The following is an 18,527-nucleotide window of genomic DNA, read 5'->3' as shown; positions in this document are numbered from 1 at the left end:
TGTGTATGAGAGGTTTTAAGTTCGAATTATTTTCATTATTTTTTTTGTTATTTTTGCCTAAACTCCTATCTTTGGACATCTGATTTATAAATCATTTTTGCTTATTTGATAACAAGAATGAACTTATTAGTTTAGTGGTAAGGCTTTAGCTTACCTAAAGGTTTTGTTTGAGTCTTGTGTGTGCAAAGTTAAAATTATTTTTGCTTTAACTCTGGGGAAATCTGATAGGGATAATTAATAGTTTTAGTGGGAGTTATTGGGGATGTGGGATGTGGGATAATTAATAGCTTTAAGTCCCAACTCCCTATTCTTTCTGTTTTTTTTTTCTTTCTAACGTTTTTCTTTTCTCTCATTTTCTTTTCCTTTTGTTACTTGCCTTGCCTTTGTTGTATCATTGTACCTTTATCTTTTTCATTTCTAGACGTTTGTGATTAAAATGCTTCTGCTTAGTATGGTATTTTTTTTCTTCGTAAGTAGTTTTTGTTTACTATTAGAAAGTGTTGTTGTTCTTGTTCATGTGGAAGTGTGTGTATGTTTGTGAGTTTTGATCTAATTGATGGTTTTGGTATACTGTTAGGAGAAGCTCGCGTGTCGCATGTCATTTTTTATGGTAAGATAGGAGGTTTGTTTTAGGATTGTCGTTATTGTTTAGGTAAGTGATCAAGTGCCCAATGGGTTATTTCTTGGTGTTAAGGTCGAATGTTTATTCGTTCGTGGCCAAATTAGTGATTTGAATTCATATTTTGTTGCTAATTAGTCCGTCTTAAACGATGATTTTAGGGTTTGGAAGTGTGTCGTAATGTCGTATTTCAGAAATGTTCAAGTGTGTAACTGAAAACTCGAAAAAAACAACGAATGGAAAAAAGTCGAAATGTATTCTGTCGATGTCACACGACTGTATGCTAGACCGTGTGTGTCACATAGGCTGGGTTAATTGGGCCGTGTAAGCCACACGGGCATGTGGACCCATTTTTTAAAAATTTTTAGCTAGGCCCGTTTTGACCCGTAATATGTATTTAGACTCTCCGTAAGGTCCATATTGCATAAATAAGACGTGAAAACATTATATTTGTTGATATGCTACCGTAGGTGATATGATTAAGGTATGTGAATTAAGTACGCATGATCTGACTACTGTTAATTCTGATGGCATGTATCTATTCTGCTAGGTTTGTTTATGAGGAAATGATGTCTGGATATGATATTTTGTATTTCTCTAAATCTGCTATATGACCATGCATGTGACGTTATGGCAAAACTAATTTGGTTCTATTGGGTTTGTGATATATCTGTTTGCAAAGCATGTAATCGCATGCTTACTGGTTTTATGAATGCGTGTTTAACATGCTTATCATTTTGTTTTTGTGTTTGCATGCCATGTCACATTGCATGGGGTTTGGATAATATGGTATGAAGGAAGTTTCTGACAGTTTAATGATTTGCACTATTTGGTGGTTTAACCACATACTTCTATCCTGGTAGCTTGGTTGCGATATAATGGCTTGACCACAAATATTTGATTTGGCAGTTTTAACTACAATTCTGGTGGCAATGTCCACAACTATCTGTTGGTGTGATTTGATTGGGTAGAAAGTTTTCTAAAAATTCTACATTATGATTTTTGAAAAATATTGCATTAATATAATCATGCATTATCAATTCTACTTAATTGTTCGTAATGAAATTCTTTGTGATAATCAGATTCGTATATTGTGATATGTGTTATATGTTTGAATTTCATTATACACTGGGTTTTACAGCTCACCCATTTATTTTATTTCTAACTTTTCAGGTAATTAATAAGTTTAAAGTTGGATGGATTACGGGAACTCACACTATTTCTCAGTTAATTAAAATAAGGTGGTTTTCGTGATTAACTATTTTGGACTTTTGGGACTGTAATTCTGTGTTGGCTAAGTTTTTGGTTTGTGTTTCATTTTTCGGTTTTCGGCATTTTAACATTAAACCGCGACATCATTCAAGCTTAACAAATTGAAACTCAATTTTCAACTAAACCTCTGGAAGTTTTCTGTCACAAAATTAAGTAATTGTTTAAGAATTCTTTTTTGTAAATAAAAAATAGTTTAAGACGAACATTTGCTTTTGTACTGAAAACGATTTTTCGGAGATAATACTTTCAAAATGCGTGATTTCAGAATCAAATTCTGGGTACAAAATAGTTGTTTTCGAACATAAGTTTTTTTTAAAAACATTTGTGAGAGTTGTACCAAAATTTATATTTTTAAAACGGACACTGGGTTTGATTAAATCAGAAGTTTTTAAAAAAGTTAATGTAATTCCTCAACATTCGGTGTTTATGTCTAGGCCGAATTTGAGGTGTTACAATCATATCTAGAATGAATCTACATAAATTAATGTCCATATTTAAATGAACGTGGACAATAAATTGTCCAAATTCATTTTGGACATACATTTTTATAATTTTTTTAGATTTTATCTTCTAAAATACATACATCTACAAGGAATGTCATGTATTAGTTTCTCATTACTTTCATTAGCCACATCAATGTTTATTAACAGTCAAACTTTTCTATTAATGGAGGGGCTAAATTAAATATTTTTATTTGTCAATAAAGACTCACTTGAGTGCAAATTTTTCACCATGTCCTAATTATTATTATTTTTTATTGAAATTTTTTTAACCGTTAATCCTTAAAAAGAGATACATTAAAAATTAATACTACACTTTCTTAAGGGATAAAAATATTAATTGTCTTTTTTTATTCTTTTCCTTTTTTTTTTTTTGGAGATTTCTTCTTCTTTTCTTAATGGTCGATAAATTGACCATAGTAGTCCATAAATAATATATATTATTAATGTAAATATAATATTAGATTATATAAATGTATTATTATAAAATTTTACATATGAATATAACATTTTTTATATAAATAATTTAAAATTTCTGTTTCAAACTAAAATAATATATTTTATATATTTTACTTTTTTTTTATAATAAAAAACAATAAATTAAATGTAAAATAACTCACTATAAAATCTAAACGTTTTTATTTATTATATAAATTTATTTAATAAAAGTAATTACAAATCTTATTTATAAATATCACAAAATATTTTCTTTATTTGTAAATGTGATAAATCTTAGAAGTAATAAATATATATATAAAATGATAAAATCATTAATATAATAATTAATCGATTTAAAAGTTTATTAAAGATATAAATATATGAGGTAAGATTGTCAGAAGTAAAGTTTAATGTATTATCTAAAAAGTTAAATTCTCATAATTGTAATGTATGTACTAAATTTATGATAGTATTAAAAAATCTGTAGGATTAAAATAGATGATGTATTCTGAGTAAATCATTTGTTAAGAATTTACATAATTATCCAATTGTCCAGGGACCACTTTAATTAGGCAATTATTAATATAGTCGTATTTTAAACTAAGACGATAAAGATGTTTTTATTACAAACTTATCTTATTTTCTAATACATCAGAAAATCGAAAGGCAATCTATAAATTTACGCAGTTATTAGATTCTAAAATATATTTACTGGGGTTCGCAGGTGAATCGGTCTTTAAAGCTTTTAATTTTTTTTTAACCCTAAACATTTGCATTTTTTTTACCAAATTTTCCACACCCTTTAAAACTACATCATTTTAAACATTAAAATTTATTTTGTATTTTAAACAAAATATTTTAAATTTACAATTTCTATATAAAATTGAAAATTGAAAAAATAAAAAAATATTTTTAAAAATATTATTTTAAAATTATAAAAATTCCAAAATTCAATGTTATTTAAACCTAACTAGACTAATTGAATCAAGAATCAACTAGGGTATCAATCCAATAAGAGGTAAAATAGTGATTGACCCACGAATCGGTACAAACTAATTAAGCGGGCTAAAAATCAAGTTGACCTAACAGCTAAATCAATTTTTATAATTTTTATTTTTCATAATTTGTTTTTTTTTTGAATCAATCGTCCTGAGAACCAATTGGTCAAACTAGTTCGAAATTGATTCAACTAATTTGTTTAGTTTAGTTCAACTAGTTTGTATTGGTTTGCAAGTCAACCGGTTTTATTATCTCTCGTCGGGTCGATACCCCAACCAGTTCTTAGTCCCATTAACTAGTTCGGTCCAGTTTAGATAACGTTGAATTTTTATATTTCATATTTTTTTTAAATTTAAAGAGTTTTTATTTTTCTTGATTTTTTTAAAATATATTTTTTAAATTTTTATGTTTTTCTAATTAAAACATAAAAAAAATTTAAAAGATTTTATGTACTTTTAAATGGCAAAGACCAAATTGACAAAAAAAATTATAAATGTTGAGAGCTAAAAGAATTATTTTACTTTTAACACTGTTAACTTTAATGGAAAAATTAAATGGAAGGACCAAGATTTTTAACTAAAAAAAGTACAGAAAAATTAAAATATATGGACTAAATTTTAAATTTCAAAATAGTACAGGAACTTTTGGATATATAAACCTTTTCTGTTTTACCAATTAAGATATAAAATACATTCTGTCAAAAGAAATTTCAGATAAAATATATTAATAAAATAGAAACTTCTAGAATCTATTTTACGTAATTTCATACGAAATCATCGAACATCCTGGAATCTACATTGTTCCCGAATGTTCCAGATCTGCCTTTTTCGATTCCCTCTATAAAAATCTCCTCTTTCCCCCTCATTTTTATTCAAATTCAAAATTTTCTCTCTTCTTCTTCTTCAGATTCTTTCAAGTTTCTCTGGTTTTTCCTGGTCAAAAAAAGGGGAAAAAAAAAACTTCTTTTTTCCTAGTTAATATGGCGGAAGCTCCTACCCAGACCCAACAACCTCGTCCTGTAGTTTACGTTGTTTTCCAGATCGGTGGCGTTGGAGCCGTCAGCGATAATAAACCTGGGCCGGCGCCGGCTTCTAAAGCTTCCATAGAAGCAATGCAAAGGATAAAAGTGGAAGAGAGTGGCAAAGATTGTTGTATTTGTTTGGAAGAGTTTGAAGTTGAAGAAGAAGCAAGGGAGATGCCATGTAAGCATGTGTTTCATTCGGGCTGTATTGAGAAGTGGTTGTTGATCCATGGGTTATGCCCGGTTTGTCGCTTCATGATGCCGCCTGAGACGGCTGAAATAGAAGGTGGTGAGGGTGATGGTGGCCGGCGAAGAATGGAGGGTGGAGAGATCAATGGTTTGGAATTTTTACAATCGGTTCTTGCATTTGCTAGCTTGGCTAGCATGATGGGTATGATGGGTTCGGGTCGGGCTTCCCGTCAACCTGATTCGGATCGAGTTGATGATGATAGGTCTTCCAATCAAAGCACGGATTGCAATTGACGCAAATTTTTTTTCTTGAATTGTATTATATATTTTACCGTTTAAGAAGGGAGTAAATTGTAAATAAATAAAAAAGATATTAATTTATTGTTATTCAAAATAAAAGTCTTCTAAGATCATCCAATTCCAATACAAGCTTTACTTTTATTGTCAGTGAATTTTCAATCACTTCAAAATTAAGTTTTTATTCCCTAATTTCATTATTAATAATTCCAGTATTCACTTTTTGATACATTTACTTCCATCACTTTTAATATTATGAGTTTCAGTTAACATTTATCATAAACACTTATTCCTTTAAAAATTCTATCAAACATCCTACACTCATTGCACTGAAACTGCAACCCAACCATAGCACATATGCTAATCCATTTCACTATGTTTATGAGGACAATTCACTTCAATAAGCAAATAAATATTTAAGAATTTATACAATCACTTTAAAAGATATACTTATCAGCACATTTCACTTTACAATATCTTATTATTCTCTATTATCATTATCACCTTTCAAGGGCTCTTTAAGCATTTCATAGTCATTTCATGTACTTTTCATTAGTTCACTTTATTGAAAAAATTCGATTTAGAAAATAATTTTGTTGCGTAATAGACAATTAATTCTTTTTAAACTCGAGTAATTGTGTTATTTATACAATAAAATTTTTACCAAAATCAAACTTTTATTTTAGAATAGGTGGATTGTGTTATTTCTTGACTTTTGACTAACATGATCTTCTTTGTTATTTGTGAACCTTGGCTTATTTTGACTAACATGAGTATGTTACTTGTGAATCGATAAACATAATAACTCAATGAGCTATAAACCAATAAAAAAACTCTTTCAAAGTAAGAATTTATTTGGAAAATAAATCTCACTAAATTTTGACAGAGTATTGATGCTTAGTATAGTATTGTTTGACCTAGCACATGGTCTCTATTTATAGAGAAAAACACAAGAGCCTTAGTTGAATAAGAAAAAGCAAAATGATAATATTTTAATAGAAAGTACATTTATCCCTTAGGGTGGGTTTGGATGGGCGGTGGGGTGAGGTACAGTGCGTTTAGCTTACTTTTGGTCTCACATTACAATATCACTACATTATCTAATCACTGTCAATGCTGTTTTTACACTAACAGTAGGTAAACGCACTGTCCATCCAAACCCAACTTTACTAGAATAGGTTATGGGTAGCGGTACCGTCCCCTTACTTTAGGAGCTAGGGTTGTCAACCATGTTATGTAGGATGTGCCATTGGACCTACCTCATGTATTGGGTACAATTATAAGTGTTATCTGGACCTTTAACCAATTCACATAATTTAACCAATCCAATAAACAAATTTCTATTCCCAAAATATCATTTATTTAATTAATTAAAATAAAATTAATTAATTTTTCCAATTAAATTATTTTCTCATCAACCCAATTCTAATTCCGTTACACTCATTATGATTTTACAGTACAAGAATCAATGGATAAATAAATTTAATTATATTTTTCAACAAAATTATGATGACTAATTACTTAATTTTTACTTCAAACTTTAATTATTTAATTACAATCAATTAAATAATAATTCGAGGATATTAATTTAATCTCTAAATCATCTCTTTCTCATAGTGAGAAAACACATTCATTACGGATAATGATACATGCGATCTATTTCTCTAATTCTTTGCTTTCATATTTTCTTCTCATTAATTCAAATGCAAACCGTCAAGGTTGTACCAAGTTAGCGGAATTATCCCAAAAGTTTTTTAGAAATATTTTTCTTATTTACAACTTGACTCAAAAGTTTAGATAAATTATGAAATTGCCCCATAGGTAATTTTATGGAAATGTTTTTGATTTGAAGCGAGCCCACACTTGATAGACGTGAGCTTGAGGATAGCGAAGAATATTAATCGGTTGAAGTGTTCATCCTAGACGAATTGAAAATGTACAATTTTGATTAAGTGTTTATTACTTTAGATACCACAACCAAGTTTTTTTTTTGAAAAAAAAATTAAACTCTGATTTTTCTTTAAACTTATTTTCCGCTGCATTTTCCAAACTTGTTTTTTGGACATACTCATGCTCTCTAACATATAACATTGAGCAATCGAGTCTGAATCTCTCCAGCGATTTCTCGCTTTGGCTTGAGCTTCAGGTGGGCATGGTTCGTTAATGACAAATTTGTGTTTCTCACAGTTGAGAATTATTAGGAAGTTCCATTTCCATTCTCGAAAGTTATTCCATTCAATTTATTCTCAGTAAGAATGCTAATAAGAGGAGTAGGAGACATATTTGGACTGAAAAACAATAAAGATTCACTAATTACTATCTTTGTATTAGGCAAATATTTTCATTTCAGCAACATATCAAGAATGCAGTATGATGTAGGCATATTGTATTAAAACTTTGAAAAACATTTTTTCGCTGCTACAATCATTCTCACATTCATCAATCATGTCACATTGGGTCCCACGATTAACTAACAATAACATGAATTACATCCAATCAGTTCGTGAATCTTTATTCTCAAGACTCCACACCAACCAACAACCGTTTATGTAACACCCCAAACTTGGCCTAGAAGTTAGGCCCGAATCTGGCATGTCACATTGAAGAGTTTTTTGAAAACCATGTTTTCATTAAAAACCCTTCTTGAAATTTCAACTTCTTGCCATTTAAAACTTGTACAAAACCTCAGTTTGCGTTTGTTTATTTTCAATCGAGGTTTAATAAAAAGTTATTACCTTCAAAACCTTATTTTTGTGGAAGCTTAATTTAAAAGTAACTGATTTACGAAAACGTGATGTTTAAAGATTGAGGTGCGAAAATGTAGTGTTAGAAAACAGTTATTATTTTGGAAACCGTGATCTACTTCTAGCAGATATAAATTACAATCACATCAAATCCTAAATTAAAAACCATAAATTAAAAGAAGCCTTATTACAACCTGAATGAAAACTAAATTGCTTAAGTAATTAAGCAAAACAGAATAAAACTTGTGCAGTTGTGTGGCCCTCTTCGAGTCCCTCGCAGCTCCAAACCGGCTAACGCTGGGTATTACCTGAAAGGTTAAAAACGGGGTGAGTTTATGAAAACTCAGTGTGTAATCCCATTATTAAAAAAACAAAATCAATTTAGGCTTGAGCCCTTTGACAGTAACAGTTAGACCTGTCCATGGGCCAGGCGGCCTGGCCCGGCCCGATGGCCCGCCCGAAATATGGGAGGGTTCGGGTAAAAATATAGGCCCAAAATATGGGCTTGGGCAAAAAAATAAGGCCAATTTAAAAAAATGGGCCGGGCCTCGGGCACCACTTTTTTGGCCCAGGCCCAGCCCAACCCGGCCCGAATATAATAAATATATTTTTTTATTTTTATTTTTTAATTTTTAATTTTAAAATACTTTTAAAATATTTTTATTTTTTATTTTTAAAATAATTTTTTAATGTTTATTAAAAAATAGGCCGGGCCGGGCCGGCCCATGGACAAGTCTAGTAACAGTACAATGTGAGCCTTAGCCCAAAACAGAAATAGTGTGGGCCTAATCCCGATACAGTATCAGTATGGTACAAGTATGCAAACCTATCCCAAACCAGCCATCACACCACCCGTACCAACCCAACACACCATGTGAGGATAAAGTCGACCCACCCAACCCTTACACCAAATCGTAACATAGTTGCCAGTAGTCAAAATGGCTAACAACCATAAACAGGATAGCTATAAGCTATAAACAGAATGGCTACAAGCCATCAGTAACGGTAATATGATCGGTACAAAGACATTAGTAATGGTAATATGATCGGTACAAAGCCATCAATAACGATAATATGATCGGCATAAAGCCATCAGTAACGGTAATATGATCGGAACAAAGCCATCAGTAACGGTAATATGATCGGCACAAAGCCATCAGTAATGGTAATATGATTGGCACAAATCCATCAGTGGCATCGCAGCAAAGCTGCCAGCAGTAGTATCGCAGCAAAGTTGCCAGTATAGTATATGTGGCCAAGCCACCAGTAACAGTGATTGTGGCAGAGCCACCAGTACAGTACTTCCTCCATAATAGTATCTCAACCCCATGCAGTATGTCGTGTATGCAGAATGCTATGCTCAAAATCAATTATTCAAATCACAGACAAATCAGTCATACCAAACAAAGACAAATTAGTCATTTAACCACAGACAATTCAATCATTTGACCTCGAGGGTATTACGGTTATTTTACCCTACAGGGGCATTACGGTCATTTTATCTTACAAGGGTATTACGATCATTTTACCCTACAGGGGCATTACGGTTATTTTACCCTACCGGGGTATTATGGTCATTTTACCCTAAGGGGCATTACGATCATTTTACCCTACAGGGGCATTACGGTCATTTTACCTTATAGGGGTATTACGGTTATTTTACCCTACAGGGGTATTACTGTTATTTTACCATATAAGGGTATTTCGGTATTCTACCCTATGGGGGTATTTCGGTCATTTTACCCTATAGGGGCATTTCAGTTATTTTACCCATAGAGGGTATTTTGTTCATTTTACCTTTCGAAGGTATTTAGGTCCAGATATCGACCTCTCGAAAGGTCCGCAGTCACCTCGAGCGACTCAGGTAACTTAATTGGTCACAATAGTGTAAATGGGCACAAGACCCATTACTTGGCCCACACGCTTGTGTGGCCTGTTCATCCCAGATTTCACCCCAGCTATGAGATCTACATAGCCCAGTTTAGTATTTGCCATAAATAGTGGGTTTCAACCGTGTAGGGTCCACAAGCCCATTGAGCCCACACGGCCCAACGTGGCCCATTACGACCTAAGCCCATGAAAATGCTCATGGAGGCCTCCACAGTTTATCGCCCATGATTCGCAGGTTTGGCTTTCCACAAGAGCGATCACACACTCGTGTGGTCTCAAACGACGTATTTCAGCTTTTCGGCTTTTGTCGTTCTACAGTTACAGTGAAAAGTTTACATACCTGATGCGATTTGTAGATTCTCTTCGATCCAAACACTCTTATTTCGTATATCAATGATCATCGCACCCTTGGTTCCCAGGCAATGTGCAAATCAACCTCGACACCACCAGTTAGGAATGGAAGCAACGCAGGTTGGAGAAAGCGATGAATACATTGAAAGCCTTGCCGATCTCCCCCCATTCAGAACAAGGAACAAATGCGATGTGATATATAGCTCTCCACAATAACAACCTCCCTAAATCCAAATATTCTCTTCTCAAATCTCTCAAAATATCCCTCCTTGATATTGATAGAGGGTTGCGCGTGGACCAAGATCGAGTTGTCAAGTCACGAGAAACTCCTACGAAAACTCTTAGATGATCAGATCTAAAACGAAGCAGAAAGATTAACTTTTAGAATTTCCAGATCTGAAATTAAAGAACTCTAAAATAGCAGAGAATAAACCAAGAATCAAAACACTTATTATTAGGGAATTTGAAAGTCAAGAACTCGTGAATAAGCTTCAAAAAAGTCTCCAATTCAGCCGAATCTGTCAATTGAGTCAAAACAGGAAATTAATTCAGCAGATCACAAAAAAAATGAAAATTGAATCAGAATGAGGAATCGTGCAGCAAGAAAGAGGGAAATTAAGAATTAAGGATGATTTTTGATAATCAAGAACGTTTATGAACTTTCCAAGCTGAATCTGAAAAGATTAAATTCCAAAATAGTAAATCAAACTCTAAATTCCAGCAAACCGAATTTAACCAGAATTGAGATGAAAAAGTCGGCAAGATCAATGGAAAAGCTGAATGAACGAATGGTTCTTGCTGCCAAAAGAGTGCCGATCAGCCTCTTTAATGTTGAAGAAAGCTGGAAATGCAACAAGAAATCGTAAATAAGTTAGATGATGAAATCGGCACCAAACAGGAATTAAAAGAAAAACGAACAGCAAGAAAATAAAGATAAAGTCCTAAGAAGCCTTGAAATCGAGAAAGATTTCACAACTCCCTTCAAACGGCTCTAATCTCCCTTCCAATGAAGAACAATGGCAAGAAGAAGGCTGAAGATGGCTGAAGATGGCTCCCACAATCAATTTAATGATACAAAATAATATATGACTATTAAAATAAATAACATATATAAAATGGAGATATTAATATACATATAATAGTATAATAATATATACATAGAGTTGCAATGAATAAAAAAATATAATGAAATAGAATCTAAAATAAGATATGAAAAATGATTTAAATAGATGTTAAAAAATTAAATAAATATTATATGAAAATGAGCTTTAAATAATTAGTATAAATTGATTTAAAGTAAATAGTATATAATGATTTTAAAAGAATTATTATATAAAACAACTTGAAACAAAACTATATACAAAGTAATAATAAAATAGTATGTAGCAAAATAATACATATATATATTTGAAGAATAAATAAAAATATAAATAAATATTATAGTAATCTTTAATACTAAGAATAATAGTAATATATAAGTCAATAACAATAATAACAGTAGCTTAATAACAATAATAATATTAACAAACTAATATTAAAATTAATTAGTAAAACAAATACAAATGATTGAATTATAATCAAAACAGAATTGAAAAAAACGACAATAAATTTCATGCTTGCAGGTTGGGTCGATGCGCGAATCTTGCCCTCACCAAACGGCGCCGTTTCATGCCTGTATAAAACCAACATTTTTTTCTAAAACATTCAGTATTTTTTTGCCATTTTCTTCAAAACAAAACTGATGAACCCTAGCTTTCCCTACTAGGGTTCCAAATTTTAGCTGCCGCCGCCGCTCCAAACCCCGATTTCGGCCCGGCCTCCGATTGCGATAGAGGAATTAGCCTCGGCCATCAGATAAGCAATCTTTCCTTTTTAAATACTATACTTTTTTAAAAATAAATAAATAAAGATAAAAAGTCAGAAGAAAACTCGAGAAGAGAAAAAAAAACCTTCAAATTACTCCTTGGTTCTCTATTTTTTAATAGTTTTTGATATAGTATTCGTCCTCTTTACACTGATTTTTTTACACTGATTTTCCCCCTCCTTTTTATCAACACCCAATTTCCCCCCTTTTTACAGCTTTGCAACGACCTTTTTATGGCCGAATATAGGATCCCCCAAAATTCCCAAAATAAAAATTTCACTACTGTTATTTGTTGCTCCTTTGTTGCAGGTGCACGTTCGAATGAGGCGTACGTGGGACGTGTTCGGGGTTGCTGTACATGGGAGCAGCGACGTGGGGGCGATGGTGGCGCCTGGACTGTTCGGCTGCTAACTTGCTGCTAACTGTTAGGGTTTCTAGAACTTTAGGCTAATTGGGCCTTGTAATTGGACTAGGATTAGGCCCAAGTTTTATTGGATTTGTTTGTATTTAAGTTTTTTAGTATTTGGTTTGGGCCTCGGGCAATAATTGGGTATTACAATATCCTTTGTACTTGCAATGGGATTCAAACCCAAGCCCCCTCAATAGCTCAACACGCCACTTGCCTCCTTGTCACAAGCTCTTTTGTGTCACATTTTGTCTTCAATTAACTAAAAGGTCTAAAGGCCAAAGTCCAAGTTCTTTTAAAAGAAAAACCAAAATAAATTGCAAGAGCCAAGACTTGAACCCAAGCTCCCTTGCAACCTTAATGACACCACAACCACTAGACCACATGCTTCCTTATGATATTTTTTTAACACAATAATTTAAAAGGCCTACATCCAAGCATCCAAAGTTTTATCCAACTTAAAACTTAAATTTTTGCTAAAGCCCCGGTTTGAACCCAGGACTTTTCCAACTCCTTTCAGGACCCTTAACCACTAAGGTAGACATACTTTTGTACAGAGTTTCCAAACCATTCCCTTGCTCAAGGCCCAATACTTCTAGGCCAAATTTCGGGACGTTACAGTTTAACGTTTGGTCATCATCTCTAGCTTAAATATCGTTTCCGGCTTCACAATAATTCTATGAATTTAAAAAAAAGTCCTACGTGGAGATGATAATCCACGATCTATATCCTAAGAACCACAACCTTGACAAAAAATAATAATTATATAACAAATATATAATATTACATCCATTCTCATATATAACTCAAAACATGCATAAGATCTAAAGAATGTCACTTTTTATGTAATCGAATCATTCAAGAAAAAGATAAATCTATTTTGATTATCTGTTTACACTTACAGATAGAGCACAACCTGGCTCTGAATCTAATTGTTGGAAAATCGAGTTTGGAAAACACAGCGGAAAATAAGTTTAAGGGCAAAACCAGAGTTCAATTTTTTTCCCAAAACAAGAACTTGGTTGTGATGTCTAAAGTAATACACTTAACCAAAATTGTACCTTTTCAATTCATCTAGGATGAACGCTTCAACCGAGTAGTCTTCTCCGCTATCCTCAAGTTCACATTTGTCAAGTGTGGGCTCGCTTCAAATCAGAAAATTTTCCACAAAATTACCAGTGAGGTAATTTCGCAATTTCTCTAAACTTTTAGGTTAAGTTGTAAATAATAAAAATATATCTAAAAATATTCTGAAATAATTTCTTCAGAGAATTTTCTCTCTACTTTCTCTTGAACTCAAGTCTGTGAAAAATAATGACCCAATGCTTTCTTTATATAGGGAGAGTTTAAAGAGTTCAATTAAGATCAAAGTTAATAACTTTAATATTAAATTAATACAATACTTATCAAGATAAGTATTAGATTAAATTTAATATTAAATTAATACAACACTTATCTACAAGATAAAATACTATCAAGATAAATAGTAAATTAAATTTAATACTAAAACTATTAAAATAATAGTATATTTTGGAATAGTTAATTTAAAATCAAATTATCCAGTAGTCCCAATAGTAGTGTGATTCTTCTTTTTTTCACCGCTCAACTGCGGAAGGACCACCCGTCGGTCATCAAAATGCCGCAACCGAGATTGTCGTGTCCGGTTGTGCCATCACAGGTGCAACACCCTCACAGCACCTTGAGCCGGTTTGGTCTGGTCCAGTGACGCCTGACCGGTCTGATATAGCCACCGGTTGGACTGTCGTCCCGATTTCACATATCAAACTCGGTTCAACCAATTTTTGGCTCTCAATATTGGTTTTGGGTTTACGGGCCCAATTTTCGATCACAAGTCCAATTTTCAAGTTCAATTACCCATTGCGCCAATTGTCTAGCTTAAAAATTAATTTCTAAAAATATCATATTAATTTTAATTAATTTGATTAGTTTAATTAATTTTTCCAAAAATCACTAAGATTTTCCAAATTAAATTTTCAAGAAAATTCTTTAATCAAATTTTCTAGTTGAAGAATTCTCACTACTGCTTAATTTAATTCCACATTGAATAAATCGACTCAATTAAATTATTTTCAAAGTCGTAGAATTTTCTTATAATTCAAATGTAGTTCGATCGAGCTTTTGTTGAGCTAGCAAAGGGACCAATTAGTCATATACAATTAGGCTCGAGTAATTACAATTATGTCCAAAAGCATCGTTCCTACAATTCGCAGTTTACTTAATCATCGAGTCAGTCCACAAGAAGTACCATGATTGAAAACTCCTTATTTTAAACTCTTTATGAAAGGAATTCATTCAATTCCTTTATCCAATGACCTTGTCATGTGTGTGCTACCCTCATATGATATCCTTGATTTCTTTGAGTTAAATCTGTTCACTCAATACAATCCTATTTTATCTCATTGTTACCATTGTGTCTTCTTAATGATTAAATGATCACTGTAAACAAATGATTATGAGAAATCGCTTGTTTGAGAATAAGCAACCCGTTGCCACGTTTCATATTTATCAATCCATACAATGCCAATGAGAGGATATTGTTAACTCTGTAATCGAGCTATGAATTCTATTGTTGCTAGTAAATTTGTGCCATAAACAAGTCATTTACCCAACATATCGGCTATGGGCTCGATCATCTTTAGAGTATTAGTCTCCACTTATATCAAAGCACATGAGTTACGTATGGTTAGTGACAAACTCAAGATTTAAGTAAATCACACCACTAACATCACAAGTGAATTAATTCACAAATGGATTTAGGATTAATTCATCTTGGGTCCAGTCCAATGTATCATTCTTCCAATGAGTACATCTATGTCTCTATCCATGGAGTCAACTGCTTTGATAGGCAAGACTAACCATCTCCTCAATTGGAATTGTAGACGACATAATAATCTTTCTAAGAATTTGAATCAAACGCTCACTTTGATTTACGGGATTACAGACTTGTTTAGGTTATCTGCTGAAGTAAGTTATCCTTCTTGCAATGTAAACATTCTTACAGTGCCACTTATCATCAATTTGAACTTAGACAATCAATGAACTAATATTTGCTTGTTACAATTTCGCTATGCATGCAAAACATAAAAGGCAGAAACTCAAAAGACATTATAGTGAAATGTGAAATTAACTTTATTTATTCATCGTTCAAATGCATAGAAAACAATTATATGTTTAATACAATATGGACACATTTTCCAACACCATCGTCATTGTACTTTTCACAACGATTGATATCTATATGCTGGAATTTGTACCGTGTCCTATAGGGGCTGTATGTTGGAAGCAGTGGCATGGGAGGGAAGAACAAGAAGAGTGAAATATGACCTAAAATAAAAGAACAATAAAAATGAAAGAAAAATTTGATTGGTGGAGAAGTTTGACTTGGTCAAAGAAGTATTCTATATTGGAATTTGGTGTGCCAATTTAGAATTCTATTATGGGTTGTTGGGTGACTAAAATGAAATTTTCTTTAATGACAATGATCAAATTGAAAGTATTTTTATTTGGGTGAGCAAAATGAAAGTGCCAAAAAGTTGGGTGACCAATTAGGTAATTTACCCTAAAAAACCCTACTTGAATGTCAACTTGAACCAGAAACCTCCCCGGTTGAGCTAGAAATTGGGCACTTAAATTTGTTAAAATAATTTTTCAATGATGCATACATCAATGTATATATGAAGAAGAATCAACATTATCTAGAGGCTTATAAAATCTTACACAAAGATGCAAAGGTCTTTTTCATTGTTTCCTTTACAACTAAGATACACCTAAGCATCCAAAAGCACATTCATGTCACAAACATGTAAAATTTACATGCACACACATAGGAAAAGGAATAGATAAAGGAACAAAAATGTAACAAGCTTCTATTGGTATTAAATAACATTCAGGCAAAAAAAAAAATCCCAATGTTTAATATGGCATTTATTTCAAATTTCTTTATAATTTAAACTAAATTAATCAGTAGATACAAACATTTCATGCATGTAGAAAAGCCTAAACTTATATCTCTAAACAACACAACTTCATAAAAAGTTTACATCTTTCCTCACATATATTCTTGAGTTCTGAGTAGCTCATGGTCCATATTTTACATAGTATGCAGATGAACTCCAACAACACCTAAACTCAAAAATATGAAATGATAAGTAAAATAGTAATTTCGAGTATCAAATTATAAAATCTCATTTTTTTAAGGTCCTAGCGTAATTACTTGGATCTTGCTAACTATCTAGCAAATGGTTGTATTTCCATTATTAGTTTTGTTACTTTAGAACCAAATATTTTCTTAGTGGGAAATATTATGATGGGGGGACATTAATGTTGCTACTGATAAATTGGTTTTGATGTATAAGTGTGGAAGGGTTATGTAACAGCCCATTTTCAATGGTACCAAAAATGGTGGTTTTAAAACCCTATTTTTTGACAGTCAAGTTAGTAAATATTATTAAATAATATTTACGAGCCTAAAATAGAGTTATATTGTTTTATGGTCCGATAATTTTAGTGAATAGTTGATTAACTAAGGTACAATGACTAAATCGTAAAAACCACAAAACTTAATTGCTATAGATTTTTATTAGTTAAAAGGCCTTAAAAGTGAAGGTACAAGGGTTTAAGTGGAAATTAACCACTATTTAAGTATAGTGGACAATTTATGAATAAATTACTAATAAATTACATGTTATTTTATTATTAAAATTAAGTTAAAATGTATTAAAACATAAAATAAAGGTTAATGACCCCTTTCATTCATCATATTCAAACCTTCACCACTATTTTCACCATTGAATAGAAACCCTTAGCTTCATCCAAGCTTTGAGCTTTAATTGGTAAGTTGTTTTTTATTCAGTTTCTTGTAATTTTTATGTTTTTGGAATCTCGAGAGGTTGATTTAGCTAACCTAGGGACTATTTTGTGAAACCGTTAAAGTTTTAAAAAGTTACCATTGAAGATTTTTGAATTTTTTAGTGATAAATGGTTGCATGTTGAGTTTAGATGTTAAGTAGGATTAAATTGTTAAGTGGATTTTGTTAGTTTTGAGTTTAGGGACCAAATTGCAAATATGATGAATTTGACATGAAATTTTTGTATTTTTTTATTCTAGAGGGTTATAAGAGGATGGAGTTGTAATTAGATTGAAAAATGAGGCTTAATTATAAAAGATATATTAGTTTCGATTTTAGGTTTAAATTGAAAAAATTTAAATGTTCAGGGAAATTTTGTAAAATGTTAACTAAAGGGTCATATGCATGCATTTAGAAATTATAAGGTATTTGAAGTTGATAATTGAACTAAATTATTATATAGATCAAGACACGGATCAACCAATCGATAAACGCGAAAAAGAAAAAACTGTAAAATAGTCATTAGTGTCGTGTTTGTTGTTGTTTTTGATAAGGTAAGTTCGTATGAGGTTTATTTCAGTTAACAATTATTTATGTTTGTATTATATACATGTGCTTGTGTGATTGGCTTGGAATAAATATTGAATTTGATATTGAAGGATTGAATTGTAAAACAAAGTTTAGTTGATAAATTATAAGTGAAAATGTATACAAAAATAAAGATGTTACAGGATTGGAGCAGAAAAATGTGAAATCGAGGATTGTGTGAACTTAGTGAATGATTAGGATATAAATGACATGTCATTAGGGTTTATGTAGTAGGTGCTAAGTATGCATCACCTACCTACCTACTAGACAACAAGTTGCAGACATTTTAACAAAGAGTTTGAACAGAAACATGTTTGAAGAACTTATTGGCAAGCTGGGTTTGATTAACATCTACACTCCAGCTTGAGGGGGAGTGTTGGAATCCCTATAATTAAGGATAGAAATCTTACCTTATTACTATTAGTTCTCTTGTAAATAGAAACTAATATCAGTTAACTGATTCTTAGGAAATTAGGATATC

At 31.8% G+C, this 18,527-nt stretch overlaps 1 protein-coding gene across 1 annotated transcript; it reads left to right on the top strand.

Annotated features, from left to right (window-relative positions):
• Positions 1-4,807: 4,807 nt before the first annotated feature.
• LOC121221197 (E3 ubiquitin-protein ligase MPSR1) lies at positions 4,808-5,332 on the top strand. The gene has a single exon (XM_041101843.1). The coding sequence runs from the start codon at positions 4,808-4,810 to the stop codon at positions 5,330-5,332; it is 525 nt and encodes a 174-aa protein (XP_040957777.1).
• The last annotated feature ends 13,195 nt before the right edge of the window (positions 5,333-18,527 follow it).

This window comes from Gossypium hirsutum, chromosome D09, assembly GCF_007990345.1.
Source record: "Gossypium hirsutum isolate 1008001.06 chromosome D09, Gossypium_hirsutum_v2.1, whole genome shotgun sequence".
NCBI classification, from domain to species: Eukaryota; Viridiplantae; Streptophyta; class Magnoliopsida; order Malvales; family Malvaceae; genus Gossypium; species Gossypium hirsutum.
The sequence above is the reverse complement of the archived record's forward strand: the minus strand, read 5'-3'. Positions and strand labels throughout refer to the sequence as shown.